Genomic DNA, 15273 nt, shown 5'->3' with positions numbered 1-15273 from the left:
ATATGTATGAATTTGTATGTGTGATAATATGTGCAGGGGATATACATTTATTGATTCGTTCAACAGATATTTATTGAAAAAATTGTCTGTGTCAAGTGACATGGATAAGATTACTGGCAGTCTTTATCTTCAAAGAATTTATAAAACATAAAAAACAAAGTGACTTGGAAGTAAATGTATATTATATAACAGAAAAGATATGGTAATAGTAGTAGATATAACACCTAGAGAAGTGGAGAGATGGAAGATAACAACTCAGCTTAACGATGTCAGTGAAAGCTTGGGTGAGGAAGTGACATTAGAAGCGAGTATTGGAGGATGACTAGGAGTTTATCCAATTGATAAAGCAGGAAGTGAACTTCTGTAGAGGAAATGGTATAGGCAAAAGCATGGGTTCATGTATCTGTAAGTACGACAGGGGCATGAGTTAGGAGTTAGGAAGTAGAGAGAGATCGCCTTGCAGAGATGCTTTAGGACCTGATCATGCATTTGGATTTAAGTCTACAAACAATGGAGAGCTATTGATTTGGTTTAGTGGGGAATTGAAAATGATACAATTATATAGATTGTTCTGTTATTTGAAAGAACAATATGGGAGGCAGAGAGATCATAGAGGTATAACAAGTAGAAACTATGGGGTCAGAAAATAGGTTTATGATACTGAGAATAGAGAGGAGAAGAGAGATTTGAGATAAATCCAGTGGCTATTTAAACTGTCCAGTAGGTGGAAAAGGAAGGAAGAGAAAATGGCTCCCATTTTCATCTGAGAGATTGACTTAGTAGTTACGTCAATAGAAGAAAAAAAAGGAACATTTGTGTAGAACATAAACTATAGAAAAAAACAGAGAAGGAGTATAATAGTTTCAATTTTGGTTGTCTTAAATTGGAAGTTAAATGAGAAAATACATGTAAAGTGACTGTCCCATATGCGTGCATTAAGTAACACGTGTTTATTATTATTCTAGATAATTAAAACTTATTATGTACCAAATAATAGCTGTGTTTATGTAAATTATTTCATTTAATCGTTGCAGGAAATGGGAAAATTAGATACTAATATTCTCATTTTATGGATGTAGAAACTGAGGCTTATGTAACTCAAATGACTTATTTAAGATGGTCTATTTATTAATTCACAGCCCTCAGACTCAAACCAAGCTGTCCTGGATCAGCAGGGCGTTTGCATGTTCAGTGGACAGTGTATTTACACTGCGTCTCCCCTACCAGGGACAGAATGTTATTAATCATTGTTTAGGTGAACCTCCTGTACTCCTGAAGCTGGGTTCAGCAGACACCAACAATGCTGAGATGGTGCTCTTTTCAATGAGTGTGATTATCCTCTTAGTACCTTTCTCCCTCATCCTTGTCTCCTACTGGCGTATTGTCTCCACTGTGTTTCAGATGCGGTCAGGAGAGGGGAGGCTCAAGTTGTTCTTGAGCCTCACTGTGGCTCCCACCTCACTGTTGTGGTTCTCTACTATGGCTCTGGAATATTTGCCTACATGAGACCCAATTCCAAGGCAATGAATGAAAAGGATAAGGTCATCTCTGAGTTCTATTCATTTATGACTTCCATGTTGAACCCCATCATTTACAGCCTTAGGAACAAGGATGTGAAGGGCGCTCTTGGGAAGCTGGCTGGAAGATAGTCCACCTTCAGATGCAGTGATTTCTGACAGTTTTCTTAAGTACTTGGAACACTGTGATTAACAGTGGCTCTACTATCCTCATCCTTTCCTTCCCTTGCTTTATTTGCCTCGGTTGATTTTCTTCTCCACAAATATTCATTAAATGCCTACTCTGTGCAAAAACTGTGCCAGAACCTCTCAATACTAGTATAACTTAGTGCCTTCCTTAAAAGATTTCGTTACGCCTGGGACAACAGAGAGCTGTGCTCTGTCCTAAGGGGAGGTTGCACTCTTCTGTTATCTTATGGTCTCTATCTGCATTTCTTCCTGCATTTCTGCCACAAGGAAGTGCCCTTGCAGCAGAGTAAACTCACCCTTGAAATGTTGGCCCAAGGGAAAAAATTTGATTAATCTCCCTGAGCATTTTTCTAGCATCCTTCACCCACTAAATGAGCTGGAAGCCCAAGTTGTCATACAGCCACCTATGGGCTTGCTGAGGTTTTGTTTCCACATTCCTGACTAAATCAACAGTGACTGGCCAGAAAGCCAGCATTCAGTCCAGACATAAGAGTGTCGTATGGCACCTATGGAATGGTACCCATTGGTGTTCTACCTCCAATTGCCTTATTTCCAGTTAAAAGTGATTGAATCTTATAGTGTTTCTGTGATGAATTTAGCTGTGGTGCATCATGACCCTTCCTAAGGCACCCCTTTCCTCTCTCTCCTTTCTCTTGCCTCCATTTTTTTGTGGGTGTTTTTATGTATAGTGTGTGCAGATGTGAAAGAGTATGTGAGTATGTATAATTGTCTGTGTGTATGTGTGCCTGTCTGTGACAAGTAAGTTTAACTATATAGAATTCTCTGCCAATAGTCCTGAATCTGACACCTTCTCACTCCTTGACTAAATGCCACTTTACCTCAGGCCAATCTCATCTGTTACCCAATCGTTTTCCATATCTTCCTCATCCTTCTAGCTGTCTGCATTTCCCGCAATAAGTGTGAGAGTGCTTTCAAATTTATCATTCTTTTTTTTTGGAGGAGAGAGAAGGTAGGTGAATTCAACTCAGAAAATAAAAACTAAATGTTTCCTTTTCTGATTATGAAAGAAATAAGGTGAAAAATACTAAAAAATAAACACATATAAAACAAAAAAACACTCTCTCCAGAAATAACTGTTGCCAATGTTTCAACTTTTATCCTTTCAGGATTCTCTATCTCTCTCTTTCACAAGAAAGCATGCAGTGATGGTGAGATAATAAGAATTGAAATTGTTCCATGTACATGAAGAACTAGAATAAGGCTCATTGCTTAGAGTAGGGCTTTTTCTGTACATATTCCACCAAACCCTCAGTGAAACGAATCTGAACAAAATTGCTGCCAACCTGCTTCCTAGTACTATGGATCTATAAAAAGCTGTCAGCCCAAGAAGGTTGGAGGAAAGTAACATAATATTTAGACCAAATATAGGAAATTTTAGGATTGGTGACAAGGACAGGAGCTCCAAAATGCCATTATAAGATTTGATATTGAAAGTGGCTGGTATAAAGAACCGCCAAGAATATTTTGAGAAGGAAAAAGTAATCACCTAATGGGGTGAAGTAGGAAGAGAGAGAAAAAGAGAGAGAAGGAGGAGGAGGAGGAGAAGGAGGAGGAGGAGAGCAGAAAGAGAGGAAAAGAGCTAAGTCCATGATCAAGGTTTTGGCAGGTTTGGTTTCTCCTGAGTCCTCTCCTTGGCTTGTAGATGACCATCTTCTCACTGAGTTCTCACGTGGTCTATCCTCTATGCACATGCACCCCTGGTGTCTCTTTGTATGTCCACATTTCCTCTTCATATGAGGACACCAGTCAGATTGAATTTAGGGCCCACCCTAATAGCCTCATTTTAATGTAACCAGCTCTTCAAAGACCTTATCTCCAAATACAGTCATTTTCTGAGATTTTGGGAGTTAGGGCTTCAACATATGAATTTTGGGAGGGCACAATTCAGCCCATAACACAGGAGATCCTCTATCAAGAGTAATTTGGCATGTGCAAAGCCTCCATCAGCTGGTCACATATGATTCCCCCTTAATTAATAGTTTATCCCTCCATTGGTAGTCACCTCAACCTGCCAGGTGGTTCTATTGGACTGAGTCCCTTTTACAAAGAGCCCTGGCTAATTCTCTTCCACAGGATCCACATATGGCCGAGTGGAGTCATACATGTACCCTGTCTTGCTAAATTCTGGGAGTGTGGAATGCTGTGTCCCTTCTCCTCAACCAGGGACACCATGCCAGTCCATAATTGACCTTTGGATATTTTATGTGTGAGGAAAGTACTTGTTCTATCATTTTTCAAATTCCAGATAAGACACATGAAGTTCTCTGGCAGGGCTTTTGAAGCTCTTGTCACTTAACTTAAGATGAGGGGAAGCACCTTATTTTCTTATGGAGGGAGGAGTAAAAGACTATTCTGAAAAATATCTTCAAAGTATTCCTCTCCACCAGCTTCCAACTATCTCTTTTTTACACCTTAGAAAGGTTGAAGGTTTAATGTTTTTAAATCATCTACTGATCACCTCCATGTAAGTCCCCCCCTAATGTTGTAGCACCTCAGTTTAGAATTTGGAGGTACATGGAAAATATTGTTTTATTTTTGGATTTTAGATAATATTTCTATTCTATTACGTTAGCATAGAAGCAATAATCTAACTGAAATTCTAGGAAATTGAGTCAAGGAGTATAATTAAAAAATAATGTGCCATAATATTTTTAGTTATTCTTCATTAGACTCATCATTCCATCATTTCCCTTATCTCTTCATCTTTTTGTACATTCTAGCAAATTTGAGACTACACCTCTGAGCAGTCATTATTATAAACCTTATTGTCTTACAATATAGCAAATGAGGGCAAAGCCCTGCACATCTCCTTTTGCTCCTTATCGTCTCAGGGCATGCTGACTTCCAACAGCCAGTATCTGCATCTTTTGCATGAGGACTTTCTTTGGCTGACATGCCAGTTCTGCCCCCATGCCCAGGAAGCTAGAATGGCCCAAGGAGTTAATGTCCTCTGCAGCAACCAGGCCTTAACTGATGATTGAGGAGAGCTGGCATGTAAATACCCCACATCCCTCACACCTTGGGTGTGATATGCCTCTGAGATATATGATCAACTCTGTTTCTCAGAGCTCCCCAAGACTATTAAGATCCAGTTGCCCACGGTAACTTGTTAGATGACACACCCTTTATTGACTCTTTTGCTTTTCTGTCCCACTTCCCTATCTGACTAATTTTTTCTGAGATGTCTTCCTAAATAAACTTTTTGCACTCAAATCCTCGTTCAGGGTCAACTTTTGAGAGACGCTAAACTAAGATAACTCACTGTTTGTCATTGTTTTCCCTTTGCTGTAAATTGTTTCAGAATGCAAGCTATCTCTGCCTAATCCTTTAACTTTTTTTTTCCCGTGAGAAAGATCAGCCTTGAGCTAACATCCACGCCAATCCGCCTCTTTTTGCTGAGGAAGACTGGCCCTGAGCTAACATCTATTGCCAATCCTCTTTTTCTTTCCAAAGCCCCGGTAGATAGTTGTATGTCATAGTTGCACATCCTTCTAGTTGCTGTATGTGGGACGCTGCCACAGCATGGCCGGACAAGCGGTGCGTCTGTGCGCCCCCGGATCCGAACCCGGGCCGCCAGTAGTGCTGTGTGCACACTTAACCGCTAAGCCACGGGGCCGGCCCCCTAATCCTTTAATAGTCATTGAAAACTGTGTTCCCTGCGTGTTCTGAGTGAAGGAGGTAGAGAAGAGAAAACATGGGGAAGGCTCTGACGTGGCCTAGCTCCTGCATCATTAGTTGATATTTCTCCATTTTCTGGTCTGCAGAGTCCCTTTATACTAGAATTAGACATAAATAAAACTTAGCCTAAATTGTTTGGATATCTCAAACTTTAAATACTCCCAAGTTTGAAGTAAAAACTATGTTTTTAATATAACTCTATTATTATTGTTATTACAGAGTTGATAGTGATTTATTCTAAACCTTGTTCTATAACCCTTTCTTTTCTCTGGTTTACTGACCTGAAGTCAGCTTTTAAAAATATTTTTATCTTCATGGATATTTTAGTTGGAATTTGAGAGGAACTGTGAAAGACACTTTCACACATTTATTAATTCAGCAAACATTTATTGAGTACCAACCCTCCGCCGGTTACATGCTAGAAGCTAGAGATGTGATTGGAAACAAAACAGGTCCAGTTTCTGCCTTTCTGGGGCTTAGATGCTAGTGCTACCAGATAACCCTGAGATCAGCAGGAAGAAAGTATTGGGGCTAGCATGAAACAAACAAAGTGTTAGTCTTTTTTGCACAAAAGGAAGGAGGAATATGGGAATTTAATGAGTTTAAAACAAACCCAGTAGCATAAAACAGTACACACTACTGGATTTTGCAAAGAGGACATTGGTGATTTTGGGACAAAGAATGTCAGTTCAGCTCACGTCGGACGCTTGGCAGGAGGTGATATAAACAGGCTGAGGAGTGCAGTGCAGAAGTGAAGTGTGCCACAAAGTGTGTTATAAAGTGAAGTCGGAGCCACAGAAAACACCTACACTTGACACCTAAGGATCTCTTTTTTTTCAGGCTACACAGAATGGAGATGACTCTTGTTGTCAACCTGGGAAGCACATATTGAAGAAATTGCCTTCACCAAATGGAAAAGCTTGGGTCCTCAAAGCACCTCTTAGAGGAAAGCAGTTAAGGACAGCTCCCTAACCAAGAAATCTGCATTGAACTGTTACACGAGTGAGAAATACAATTTTATTGGGTTATGCTGCTGTCATTTCTGGGTTGTCTGATATAGCAGGTAGCAAGTGTTACCTTCACATATAATGAGTGAGCAACTCAAAGTAGAAGTAGACTCAGTTATTCCAAATGCTTTTCCAAGAAATTTGTTGTAAAAAATGGGGGGATTTAGAGAAATAGTGTGCAAGGAAAGGAAAACCAAAGGACTGTTTTTTTTTTTGTTTGTGTGTTTTGTGTTTTTTTTTTTTGCTTAGGAAGATTCACCCTGAGCCAACATCTGGTGCCAATTTTCCTCTTTTTGTATGTGAGGCGCTACCATAGCATGGCCACTGACAACCGAGTGGTATAGGTCGGTGCCCAGGAACCGAACCCAGGCCACCAAAGTAGATCATGCCGAATTTAACCGCTAGGTCACTGGGACTGGCCCAAGGGACAGTTTTGTGAACAGGGAAATCTTCATCATCCTTGGAAGCTTAATCAGAGGATTGAGAGAGACCTTAAGATACAAGAAGAACATGTAAATGTAGGATCAAAGAGATAGAGCAGGCAGTGAAGATGAGAAAGATAGAATCTCAGTAATAATTGGAGAAGTCAATGCTCAAGTGGAGAAGGTGCATTCATTCCTTTGAAATAAAAGGTAAAGCAGTAAAAATAATTCCTACAGAAGATAATGAAGAGGTGAAAGGAAGTTTGCATCTGAGGGATGTAATCACCTCTGATCTTTATTTTATCTATGAAGTGGAAAGCAAGATTGAAAGTCAGGTGCATTAGGACCTCATTCATCATTACCATGAACTCACCATCCAGAAACAAAAGCTAAGACCTTGATAACATCCTTCATCTAACCATTAGGTCTCTGCCTCCTTTCATTGTAGTAACTGTTGTTCAAAGTCCTATGTCCATCATTCTCTTTTCGCTCTTTTATGTATTTTTACTGAATCTAAATGCATTCATAAGAAGTTTATTTTTATTTGAGTTTTTAACTCTATGAAAGGAGTATCATGATATATTATGCTTAGGACTCCCTTTTTTCACGTAATATTAGATTACTGAGTTATTCTTTTGGTTGTATGTCCTTCTGGTTCCTTTGTTTTGATTGCTTTATACTATCCTCATGAGTGAATATTTATCCATTCCATTGTTGATGGACATAAGGGTGGTTTCCAGTTTTTGTTCTATTGTGAATAGTGTTGTTCTAACATTTTATATGTGTAAAACCTTAGGAGTACGTTCCTTTTATAAAAAGAAAAATAAAAAGATCTTGTATTATATTTCTCTTGTTGTACTTGTGCAGTAATTTTCTTGAGTATCTTTGCCTTTTTACAATCAGAAAATGAAAACTTATTTTTAATTTTCTTAAAGTTGAAAGAAAAAGATATAACTCCAGTAACAGTTTCAGCATTTACTGACAAAATCAGTGATTAAAGAGAGACTGAAGAATGAGAGAGACCTGGCAGAAAACTGAGGGAGAGAATGGCCTGAACTAAAGCAGTGATGGGTGGAGGCGGGTGTTGTATCATCATCCCAGGGCTCTAAGCAGCTGAGCCCACTGGACACAGAGAGCAGGGACATATATACATTCCTGCACATACGTGTGCATGTACATTAGAAGGAGAAAGAAGCAACAAATAACTTAAAAGCACAGAAAGGTCCAATAAATCAGTGCTTTGATGGTAATTAAATGTTAAGGAAGGAAGACCTGACATGAACAGAAGCACTGCTGATTTCAGTTCCCTCTGGCTGGTAATAGCTCATGCTCGAGGCACAAAGAGGGAGACCGGGAGTGGCAGCATTCACAGTGCTCTTGAGACATACTTTATAATTTGAGCAGAGGACTGGGCGGGGGGTGGGGGTTGTTCTTAGGTCCATTACTGACACTGCCTCTATAGATAGGGTTTTGGAAACAGCCTCAGTAAGTCCATGTGAGGCAAAACAAGCCCTCAGGCCTCAGAGCTCATTTAGTGGGTGAAGTTTGCAGGAGTGGGAGGCCAGGATATGCCTGGGGATTCATTAAAATCTTGTTTCCTGGATCAGCATTTTCATGTCAGCTGAGGGGATGAGACCATGATGCCTCCCCCAGGACAGGGCCCCAGCTCACTGTTACCCCAGGGGCAGTGAGGCTGGGCCCCGTAGCATCTCCTTGGGGAAGCTCCTCTCATACCTCTTTACCCAGATTCCTGCTGTGCTCATCTTTTCTCACGGACCCCAGCAGGAGAGGACCACATGAAAATCAGAGTACTTGGACTCAAGGACTTGGCCAGAACCATGCCAAGGCTGTGAAGGCTTTCTCACGAGGAGAATGGACAAGAGAAGTTGGGAGGGATTTAGCTCCTTGCTTCCTGCCTAGGTTCTCAGCTGCCTGTCTGCATCTATCTCTACCCCTAGAGAGGATCTGCAATGCCAGTGACTGGAGGAGATTTTGACCTCTGATCTCAGACACAGCCAGGCACACCTCTACATCCCACCCTGCCAGAAGAACCACCTCTTCTGACTTCATCATCTTGAACATCTTCATCCCTCAAACGAATCACAGGGCAGTAGGTGTGGTCTGGCAGCTGTGCCACTCCTCATCTGAGGTAAGGGCTCTGCCTCTGTATCCAGAATTATGTGGAGTCCTGAAGTCTTGAGAAACAAGGTTAAGACCTCACTGCTTTGCTTCTCAGATTCTCTAGTCCCTCAGGCTTTATAGCTCACCCACTCCCTTCTACACTCTGGGCACTCTGCGTGTGCGGGTACATATGCGTCTGTTCCATTGGCCAGACCTGGGTTCCTGTACTTCCCGATGCTGGTGCCCTGGTAAAAAAGTCTCAGTTCTTACCTTTGGACCTGGATTATCCTGGCCTCTAATAGTCTGACGTGTGCCCCTAAAAGAGTGGTACCTCAAAAGACAATCATCTAGAATCAGTTGAAGTGCCTCTTCCCTACACGCCTGCTTTACACTACAGCCCAAAGCCACAGAAAAAGCCAATTGAAGTCAATGAAATTTTTGAAATATCCTGAGAAATGATACAGAGAAATAACTTATAAAAATAATAAAGTAATAAACAAAATAAAACCATAAAATATGCTTCCAAATTTTTAGCTTCATCTTGTTAATTGGCTCTGTCTGACCATTTTCTGTGAAGTACAATAACGTCTGCCTGTTAATCTGTCTCTGCTGACATCTCTTGGTCTGAGGTCCCCACCAACAGCAGTTTTCCAGAGAGCAGGCTCTTCCTCTGCATGCCCAGTGTGTGTTCTCCAGCCTTTATCTTCAGATGGCCTAGAGGAGAGGAACCAGAGAATGGAAAAGTAGGGAAAGGAGGAGTCTGAATCAAGGGGTGGAAGACAGATAGGTAGGATCCTGAGTCCTAAGGATTAGCACCTTAAGCCCTGTTTTTTCTGCTCTTTGAAAAACCTCTTGGTGCAGAAATCTTGAAAAATATGCCAATTAATTATTTCTTCCATATATTACTCTATCCATTCATCATTTTTAGTCAACAAAAGAAAAAATATTTCAAGTCAAATATTAACCAGGAGCAATGCTAAAAATTGTCTTTGAATTTGTCTTGTTGTTGTCAGTAGGCAAAGAAGGTCTTCATGCCAATCCTTCGTATTTAAACCCATAGTTTTGGTTTTGTAAGGCAAGGGAAAGATCTCAGACTCCAAGGAATTATGAGACACAGTTTTACAGGGGACGGTTTCCTGGCTGGCTTCTTGCTCAGACTTCATTGCAGCAGAATTGCAGGGAGGACTTCTTGAACTGTGGTTCAGTGTCCTGACCTTTGTAATGTTATTTCCTTTCCCTATAGTCATACCTGACCCTTTTTTTTTTAGCCACCTTCTAATCATCCTCAGCCCGTAGCTTATATGTCATGTCCTCAGGGAATTCTTTCCTGAAACCTTACTTACGTGGACTCATCGTATACTTTCCTTCATATATCAACCATCACCAGTGGATGAATGTAGGTGTTTGTGTAATGGGTTTTTCACATGTATGCCATTTCCCTAGCATCAAGTGTAGTGCCTGATACATTGTAGGTCTTTAGTAAATATTTATTGAGTGAATGAAAGGAGCTGGATCAGATGGGCTGTCCAATTTCAGGATTTTATGATCCTACCACTTCAAGGTCCCAACTTTAAGTTGACCAGGATGATGACATACACAGAAGATAGGAGGAGTAGGAGCAGATGCTACATGGGAATGATGAAGAATTTTTTCATGAATTATTCTCTTCTCTTCCAGAGAGCTTCCTAACCTCTGCATTCAATTGTGAAAGAGCTGCGTTCATAAAGAACAGCTGACTGAACACTGTCCCACACACCCCACACTCTCCACTTTCTCTCCTCCTCAACACCTTCCACCAGTACTATCATATAGATTCAGGGTTCAGTAGGACCAGCTTTCCTCTGTACATTGCTAGATTTGTCAGATAGAAGAATCTCCTTTTCCTGTTCAGGGTCTTGCTTTTACTTGCAGGCTGCAGGATGGCTTTGGGACTTTTCTATAAAGTCTCCTCTTTTATGGCTCACCCCTTATATCATATGCCCTAAACACAAACACCTTGGGATCTTTGCAAATCTCATCTATTAACTTTTCCCTGATTCTGTCCAAGCAAATGTTTTATCATTACCTGCAAATAAGCAAACACTTTTTGTACTGTTCCTGCACGTCAACCTCCAAAATCTATACTACTCCAACCATTCGATTCAGCCCAGAATTCTTTTTCCCTCCAACAGAGTAGTGGTATGCTCTTAAAGATGTGAGGATAGTTCAAGAACACAAGAGATCAAATGGTCCAAGAGCCGAGAGGTTCCTTGTTGAGGAAGATGTCAACAACAGTGAGACCAGGAAGTGAAGGCAGATGTCACATCTGTGGAGAAGATGTCATAGAGCTTTATTATAAAAAAAAAAACCCTTCAAAAACTGAATTGGGATCTCAAGTATAGTTTAAGAAGAAAACCAGCTAGATTTTAAAGCAATGGCCCATGTGTTTCTTTATGATGCAGATAGATATGTTTTTATCTATCTACAAAGATGTTTGCTTAGGCACCTTTTCTTGGATAGCTTATTTAAAGGGATTTCTAAATGATTAGCTATTAGCAACATGCTTTCTCATAAATCAGTGAAGAGATTCAGAAATTCAGAAGTAAGATGTCAAACATAGCCACCAAGAGGAAAAGATACCATCTCATGGAATTCTTATGGGCCACTCCATAGTGACATGAGACAATGTAAAACTAGGGTGAACTTCTTTGGAAAGGCTTTCACTGAGAATCCATTTGATTCTAGGCAACTAAACAAACAACACAGAATGGAGCACTGGAATTCCACTCTGGAAAGTGGCTTCATCTTGGTGGGGATTCTGAATGACAGTGGGTCTCCTGAGCTGCTCTGTGCCACAATCACAGTCCTGTACATGTTGGGCCTGACCAGCAATGGCCTGCTGCTCATCGTCATCACAGTGGATGCCCGGCTCCACGTGCCCATGTACCTCCTGCTCAGGCAGCTCTCACTCATGGACCTCCTCTTCACATCTGTTGTCACTCCCAAGGCCATCTTGGATTTTCTGTGCGGTGAAAATACCATCTCCTTTGGGGGCTGTGCCCTTCAGATGTTCCTGGCACTGTTGCTGGGTGGTTCAGAGGACCTCTACTGGCCTTCATGGCCTATGACAGGTATGTGGCCATTTGCTATCCTCTGAACTACATGGTCCTCATGAGGCCCAGGGTCTGCTGCCTCATGGTGGCCACATCCTGGATCCTGGCATCCCTGAGTGCCCTCGGACATACCATGTATACTATGCACCTCCTTTTCTGCACATCCCGGAAAATCAGGCACCTGCTCTGCGAGATCCCACCTCTGCTGAAGTTGGCTTGTGAAGATACCTCCAGATATGAACTCATGGTATATGTGACAGGTGTGACTTTCCTCTTGCTCCCTCTTTCTGTCATTGTTGCCTCCTATACACTAATCCTACTTACTGTGCTCCACATGCCCTCAAATGAGGGGCAGCAAAAAGCCCTCACCACCTGCTCTTCCCACCTAACTGTGGTCGGGATGTTCTATGGAGCTGCCACATTCATGTATGTCCCCCCAGTTCTCTCCACAGCCCCAAGCAGGACAACATCATCTCTGTTTTCTATACAATAGTCACCCCAGCCCTGAACCCCCTCATCTACAGCCTCAGGAATAAGGAGGTCATGGGGGCCTTGAGGAGGGTCTTGGGGAAATACATGCTGTTGACACACTCCTGACGTAATTACCAAGTAGACACAGTAGGGGACTAAGTTTCCATTTTAATATCATGCAGCAGTGAGAAACAGCAGTAGTTTTAGGCTGACCAAACTCCAATAGCTTCTTAACATCAGGGGAGGACCACTCTCAGTTGAACTGGATTTTTAGACAATTAATAGAGAGAAGTATCTTTAGAAGATATATTGGGCTTCTTTATTAGGCAGATGGTTGTTTGAGCAATTAATTGGAAAGAATGCTAGATTTGTGACTGCATTTGTACCCCAGAATTAAGGAGCACTTTGGATTGATTATATAAATAAAGACAATACCTCTGTTGACATAGTGGAAAAGGCTGAACAGGGTGTTTTTATACTGCCTGAAATTCAATTTAAAATTAAAATAGAGAAATGAATAAAAGAGAATGTAAAGTACCAAATTTGAAGTGATGATTAGAGATACGATAACAGTGAGAGACATCCGTTGTGTGTATTGCTTGAATTTTTTAAAAATGTGACCTTACATGTATACAGACATGTTTTGAAACATCAAAACAATTGCAAGGAGTTCATATTCTTGAGGCGAGTATATGTATATGTCAGTATCCACAGGAAAGGAGGGATAAAATATATAATTCACTTTCTAGGAAGCTTAAATACGCTTCATTTTATCATTGGATTTATCAGTATGGGCAGGTTTATAATAAAAGCTGGGAACTTAAGTCTGTTCAGTTAAGAAGCTCCGTAATACCCTGACTCACATAGTTGGAATTATAGTTGAGGATAGTGCTTTGTGAAAACTCAGAATACTTTCTTTTCTTGACCAAAAGAATCTTAAATTGCTTAATCTACAAAGCTAAACCGTAATATAAAAGCTAAAGCTAATTTATAAAACTAACCCAAATTCATTATGAAAACTGAGAAAATTTTGAAATTTGAAAAAAAGCAAAAATTACCTAAAAAGTTTTCTTTTCATTTTTGTTATCCACATATGTATTCTACTGAATTGTTATGTACATGTTGATTAAAATCTTGCTTTTTTGTCATTTTAAATTTGGTGAACTTTCTTCCTTGTTAAGAGGGGACATTATACTTTAGAAGTAGGGGGTGAGTGGCAGGGAGGCAGGAGGCCAGAATGCGTGTGTGTGAATCTCTGCTCCCTCTTTATTATCTGTGTGTCTTTGGACACTAAATTAAGCTCTTTGTGCCTCAGTTTGCTCATTTAAAAGTGGTGATAATATTAGGACTCACGATGATTTCGTGATGTTTTGTGGAGGATAAATAAGACAATAAGTATCAGGGGCTTAGACCAGAGTGTGGCAAATAGTTCTTAAAACATTCTGCCTATGACATGAATAAATAGTAAACAGTCTTGAAGAAACTTAATTTGTTTTATTGAGGTATAATTGACGTATAACATTCTATTAGTTTCAGGTGTACAACAGAAGATTCGATGTTTGTACATATTGCAAAATGATCACACAATAAGTCTGTAACCACATCTGTAATAGCATCTGTCACCACACATAGTTACGAATTTTTTTTCTTGTGGTGAGAACTTTTAAGATCTACTCTCTTAAAAACTTTCAAATATGCAATGCAGTATAATTAACTATAGTCACCATGTTGTACATTACACTCCCATGACTTACTTCTTTTATAACTGGAAGGAAAAAACTTAATTTTAAATGACTACGTAATACTCCATCATATGAGTTCTCTGTAATACATTTAGGCATTGCTTACATTTAGTTTTATTCTCCCAAATTTTCTTATGTGAGGGTCTGATTTTATCTTAGGTGAAATTTCTAGAAGTGGAATTACTGGGGTATAGGCAAAGATACTATTTAAAATTCTTGTGACAAAGAATCAAATTGCTTTCTAGAAAGTTAGGAACACCGCATTCTGGGAGCAGTAGGTGGAAGCGCGTGCCCCACTGTGCCCTTTTTAGTGTGTACTTATTACATGAACTCTCGTTGCTAATTTATTAAACATATTAATGAAATGTAGCAGATGTTTTCATTTATGTTACTAATTTTGTTTTAATCTAATGATTTTCTCTAGCTCTTTATAGATGAAGATCACGAACAGTTTGACGGTTATGTATGTGGCAACATTTATTTTCAGTTTATTGTTTAGCTATGTGGTAAGAGTTGTTGTATAGGAAGCGTTACAATATTTATGTTATAAATATTTATAAGAATAGCAATTGGCAGTATTTCTGGGCTTGTTTCTCTAGTTCTAGTGGTCTATTAAGACTGTCTTCCTTCATTTTTTCTCACCAACTTTTCCTTAAGTTTTATCATCAACTTTCTTTCTGATGAACTTTTGAATCATCTGCTATATGTCCAAAAAAATTCCATTGGTATGTTCTTTGCGACTGTATTTAATTCATAGACTGATTTGGAAATTTTGACTTTTTGCGATACTCAGTCTCACCTTCCAGGAACATAGGATCCACCCTAGTACAATCTGTTTGTTACCCTCTGAAAATACCATTTTACACCTTCACTCACCCTACAACCTTGCATTATACATCCTTGAGAAAAGAGAGGTCTTTCCTCATCTTTCACTACCAAACATACCAGCACATCTGCCCATAGCTTTTTGTCTTTTCAAAGAGCCCATCAGAGGCCACACCTTCCACTAGCAT

At 40.1% G+C, this 15273-nt stretch overlaps 1 protein-coding gene and 1 pseudogene across 1 annotated transcript in view; both read left to right on the top strand.

Annotated features, from left to right (window-relative positions):
- LOC147916583 (uncharacterized) overlaps positions 1 to 7678 on the top strand; it is a 171760-nt gene extending 164082 nt beyond the window's left edge. Inside the window, exon 3 of the mRNA XM_087433281.1 lies at positions 6246 to 7678. Coding sequence (XP_087289407.1) covers positions 6246 to 6297 — 52 coding nt within the window. The 3' untranslated portion in view covers positions 6298 to 7678. The remainder of the gene's footprint in view (positions 1 to 6245) is intronic.
- A 4023-nt stretch (positions 7679 to 11701) lies between these two features.
- LOC147916582 (olfactory receptor 2AG2-like) lies at positions 11702 to 12644 on the top strand (annotated as a pseudogene).
- Positions 12645 to 15273: the final 2629 nt, after the last annotated feature.

Source organism: Ceratotherium simum, chromosome 7, assembly GCF_057802395.1.
Source record: "Ceratotherium simum simum isolate JZ-2026a chromosome 7, ASM5780239v1, whole genome shotgun sequence".
NCBI lineage: Eukaryota > Metazoa > Chordata > Mammalia > Perissodactyla > Rhinocerotidae > Ceratotherium > Ceratotherium simum.
This window is presented reverse-complemented; position numbering and strand designations above follow the sequence as displayed.